The following is a 5,054-nucleotide window of genomic DNA, read 5'->3' on the forward strand; positions in this document are numbered from 1 at the left end:
CACCCACCTGTTTTGGGGTGCTTGGTGTTCATGTGAGGTGGCCATGGGTGGGTGGGAATGAAGCATCCTTTGAGAAATGCATGCAGGACATTGTGTGAGGACATAGATGGCAGGACCCCAGGTGGCACAGTCATAGAATCATAGAATCATAGACTGGTTTGGGTTGGAAGGGACCTTAAAGACCATCTAGTTCCAACACCCCTGCATGGGTGTTCCATCATCTCACCCCCCTCACAGCAAAGAACTTTTTCCTAAATGTCCAACCTGAATCTCCCCTCTTTAAGGTCCCTTCCAACCCAAACCATTCCATGATTCTATGATAATCTGGGGTTGTTTTTTTAACGAAGAATCTGTAAACTGTTTGTGAGAACTTAGAGCACACAGCTTGGGCTTAACTCACATTTTCCAAACAACTCAGCAGAAAGATAAACCGTGAAGGGGACAGGACGCTGTTGCATGTCTTCAAAACCCTGGCTGAATCTTTGTCTAATGGGAGATTTAAAAAAAAATCTGATGGGCCACATGCTCCTTGAGATGCTGTAAACATCGTCTTCAAAGCAAACAAACTGCTGAAAACAGAAGAGGGCAAAGACAAAACTTTGAGAGCCATGATAAGTCCTTGCATGATTCCTTGTTGGTTTGGTTTTTTTCCTAGCAGCTGGGGAGCTGGTAAAGGAACAGGAGTTTATTTGGAAAGGAAAAGAAAGATGGAAAAAGGAGAGATGACAAGGTTGAGAATTGGGATTTTGAACCAAAGGACGTGACTTCGGAGCACGTTTAGTTACGTTGAGGAATTTGGGCAGTTTTAATGAGCCCAACCACTTTTCCAAAGTTTGCCTTTCCCTGATGGATTTCAGAGACTTGTGAAGCCAGTTTTCCCAACTTTTCTCCTTCTTCTTTGTGTTTGGTGCATGGACTCAGCTCCTTGTAGCACACTGAGGGCCAGCAAGGCTTGTGCAACCCAAGGTTGAATACCTGAGATTCAGGTTTCAGTGCCTGAAAGGGGCCTATGAGAAGGTTGGGGAAGAGCTGTTCTCAAGAGCATGAGGGACAAAGGGTAATGGTTTTCAGCTAGAAAAGGGTAGATTTAGGTTGGACATTAGGAAGAAGTTCTATATAAAGGTGGTGGATCACTGGAATGGATTTCCTAGAGAGGTAGTGGAGGCCCCATCCCTGCAGACACTCAGGCTTGATGGGGCTCTAAGCAATTGGATCAAGTCGGAGATGTCCTTGCTTATTGTAGGGGGTTGGACTAGATGAACTTTGGAGGTCTTTTCCAATCCAGGCCATTCTGTGATTCTATGACTATGGTTCTAAGGTGCTGGAGGGGAAGTGGTTGTAGCTTCTGCAGTTGCCAGCACTGGTGATTTTATCACAGAGATTGTTTTTGTCGTGATGCTCCTGCTTACTTTGGTGGCTGATGGAGAACCTCAGTATTTTCTAGCTGCTGGAAAAACAGCCAGAAAACTGGGATTTCTCATGTGGTTTAAGCAAAAAGCCTTAAAACGGTGTCTCGGTGCACGTGACAAGGTCACCAAGATGAAAACAAAGCAAAAATGTGTCTTTTTGAACTGGATTTGAGGGTCTTTGATCATGGTTTATGGGCATGTGGGGCGAGATATGCTGAGCTTCCATGCTTTGCCATTGCCAGGTAGACCTGTTGTCCCTCAGTGAGATGACCCAACCAATTAGGTGAGCCTCACTGCACCTCCTGAGTCTGAACCAAGAGGGACAAGTGTCTTCCTTCACCATCCCACATCACCTACAGCAACATTTTGGGTCTCTCTTGAACATTGCTGGTGGCTACAAGCTCACATTAGTAGTATAGAGTTCCTGGAGAGCAGAGCAGGGTTGGAGAAAGTACACCTGAGACACCATTTCCCTCCAACCCATCACACTGTGTCATCAGTCTAGAAGGAGCCATATTAATTATGGTGTCTATTGGACATCAAACTTTCCCACCAGGTAATTTTGTGGCTGGTAAAAGAGCATCTCAATGGAGACAAGGAGGTTCAGTGGTGGGGCAGAGCCCTTCCCTTCCAACCACCCTCTCCCAGGTCTGTGCTCCTCCAATGTTGTCATCTGCTGGTTGTATTTGGTGGCTGGGGATGTGAAACGAGGGCATTTTCTCAGGGACAAAAATGAATTAATTAATTAATCAATCAATCTAAATTAATCTAAATTCTCCATCTTCTGCTGGCTCTCAGCAGCACATCCACTGGTGACACCCTTCACCCTGTGTTTTCTCACTGTTTATCTTCATGGGGTTTTGTCCTGATAATCTCTTTCCTCCCTTCTTGCTGATTTTCTTTCCTTCCCTCCTGGAAGAGGTGAAAGCCAAGCTGAGTAAAGAGATGGAAGGAAGTCCAGAAGGGAGGAGGAGGTCCCATATTTCTCACCACCTCTGTCTGCTCTCTTTTGCAGTTGTTGCAATCTCAGGATGTGAAGGAAGATGCTGTGCTTTGCTGCTCCATGGAGGTAGGGAAGCATCTGCACCACCCACCCTGGTCCTCATTGCTTTGACCCTTGTCTCCTTGGCTACACACCTGCCAAGCACCTATGAGATGTTTCCAAACCCAAACAGCCATGTTCCCTCTTTGCATAATGGAGTCAAAGAATGATTTGGGTGGGAAGGAACCTTTCAAAGTCATCCAGTCCAACCCCCTGCAGTCAGCAAGGACATCTGCAACTAGATCAGGTTTCTCAGAGCCCCATCCAACCTAAGCTGGGATGAATCCAGGGATGGAGCATCTCCCACCTCTTTGGGCAACCTGAAGTGGTTTGGTCCTTACATCTAGTCTACATCTCCCCTCTTTTAGTCTAAAACCATCAGCCCTTGTCCCTGCTACAGGCCCTACTAGAAAGTCTGCTGCAATCTTTCTTCTAATAGCCCCTGAAGTATTGAAAGGCTGAAAATAGGTCTCCCTGGAGTCTCACCACCCTCACAGGAAAAAATTTATTCCTAATATCTTGTCTAAATCTCCTGTCTTTCAGCTTAAAATTGTTCCCCCTTGTCCCATCATTCCCAGCTTTCCTGGAGCCCCTTCAGGCCCTGGAAGGTGCTCTAAGGTCTCCCTGGAGCCTTCTCTTCTCCAGGCTGAACACCCCAACTCTCCCAGCCTGTCTCCAGAGCAGAGCTGCTCCAGCCCTCTCATCATCTCTGTGGTCTTCTCTGAACTTGCTCCAACATCTCTATGTCCTTCTTGTGCTGAGGACCCCAGAGGACTCCAGGCATGGTTCCATCAAAGCAGAGTAGACAAAAGCCATGACCATGAGACAGGAGATGGCCCTTGAGACTCTTAACCCTGGACTTTTGGTGTATGAAAATGGATACAAATAGTTGAGTAGCTGGGGTCCCGTCACAAAGTTCTGTCATCCTGGTTCCTTCCAAACTCACCTTGCATTTATTTTTTAAGGACAAAAATGCCTGCATTGGATCAAAAGCTGCTCTGTGGCTCACATGGAGAGATTTGCTGTGCTCAGAAGCACCTTTGCAGAGAAATGCTGGCACAAACACAGCAGAGATTCATTAAATTTGCTTTTGGGAAGTGGTTGGTCTGCAAGGATGGATGCTCTCCTTCAGAGAATGGTTGAAATTGCAGCCTGAATGGTTGAAACTCACCAAAGCAACAGACAGCCAAGGGCCTCTACTCAGCCCTGGTGAGACCTCACCTGGAGTGTTGTGTCCAGTTCTGGGCTCCCCAGTTCAACTGGGACAGGGATTTACTAGAGAGAGTCCAAAGGAGGCTATAAGGATGATGAAGGGACTGGAACATCTGTCTGATGAGGAAAGGCTGAGAGACCTGGGGCTGTTCAGTCTAGAGAGGAGAAGACTGAGGGGAGATCTAATTAATGTCTAATGAGTGCATCAAGCAGGCAGGGACAACCTCTTGTCACTTGTGCCCTGTGACAGGACAAGGGGCAATGGATTCAAACCTGAGCCCAGGAAGTTCCACCTCAACATGAGGAAGAACTTCTTTCCTGGGAGGGTGACAGAGCCCTGGGACAGGCTGCCCAGAGAGGTTGTGGAGTCTCCTTGTCTCGAGACTTTCCAGACCCATCTGGATGCCTTTCTGAGTGACCTGCCCTAGTTGTGTGTGGTTTTTTGGTCCTGCTCTGTCAGGGGGGTTGGACTTGATGATCTTCAGAGGTCCCATCCAATCCCTGACATGCTGTGATTCTGTGAGAAGAGTTTGAATTTTTAAGGTTAGGACTTTGTGGAGCTCTGGGGTCAAATGCTGTCAAGATCCACTCCAAGCGTGAACCTTCTCTGTGGGACCATCTAGGCCTTCTGCTGCTGCACAGAGGCACTCCAAGGAGTAATTTAAAAAAAACAACCCACACTTGGCTGTCCTCAGAGAAGCAGCACAGCCAGGTCTAGATGCCAACCTCAGCAGGATTTGTTGTGGATACAGGAGGGCTCGGCTTCTTCCTGTTAATGACTGGGAGTCACCAACAGCTTTGAATCAGCACGTAAATGACGGGCCGGGTAGAAGGCAGGGATCCCACATCACAGCCCACACTGTGTTTTGACAATAGCATGATTTTCAGGTGGGATGATTTTATTATATTTCATGTTCATCTTAGGGGTTTTTTTGTTGTTGTTGTTTGTTTGTTTGTTTTCCAAAGCAACCTTTGAAGTCAGTGGGAGCCGAAACACTTCGGTCCTTCGGCAGCCGGGCGCGGGTGCTTCTGGAAAACCTCACCCTTCTCGTTGGGCTCTTGGAGCTTGCTGCTGGGTGGTTTTGGTTTTCAAAAGCCACAGTGACTTTAACCTTGCCTGCCCGCCCTGCTTCATCGAGTAGGGGAGGGGTAGAGGGTGTCTATAAAAACCAGCAGGGTGTTTTTAACGTCAGAGGATCTTATCTCAAGTTGGAACTTACCTCAAGTTGGTAGGATCCCCTAAGGATCGTTGTGCCATGGTTAACCACTTCTCAGTTCTGGGTCCTTCAATGCAAGACATGGAGGGGCTGGAGTGTGTCCAGAGAAGGGCAAGGGAGCTGGGGAAGGGGCTGGAGCACAAGTGTGAGGAGGAGCAGCTGAGGGAGCTGGGG

At 47.7% G+C, this 5,054-nt stretch overlaps 1 protein-coding gene across 1 annotated transcript in view; it reads left to right on the plus strand.

Annotated features, from left to right (window-relative positions):
- Window positions 1-5,054, plus strand: part of CTIF (CBP80/20-dependent translation initiation factor) — a 118,069-nt gene that overhangs the window by 112,532 nt on the left and 483 nt on the right. Inside the window, exon 10 of the mRNA XM_009996563.1 lies at window positions 2,425-2,478. Coding sequence (XP_009994865.1) covers window positions 2,425-2,478 — 54 coding nt within the window. The remainder of the gene's footprint in view (window positions 1-2,424; window positions 2,479-5,054) is intronic.

This window comes from Chaetura pelagica, unplaced genomic scaffold, assembly GCF_000747805.2.
Source record: "Chaetura pelagica isolate M959 unplaced genomic scaffold, ChaPel_1.0 scaffold370, whole genome shotgun sequence".
In the NCBI taxonomy this organism is placed as follows: Eukaryota; Metazoa; Chordata; class Aves; order Apodiformes; family Apodidae; genus Chaetura; species Chaetura pelagica.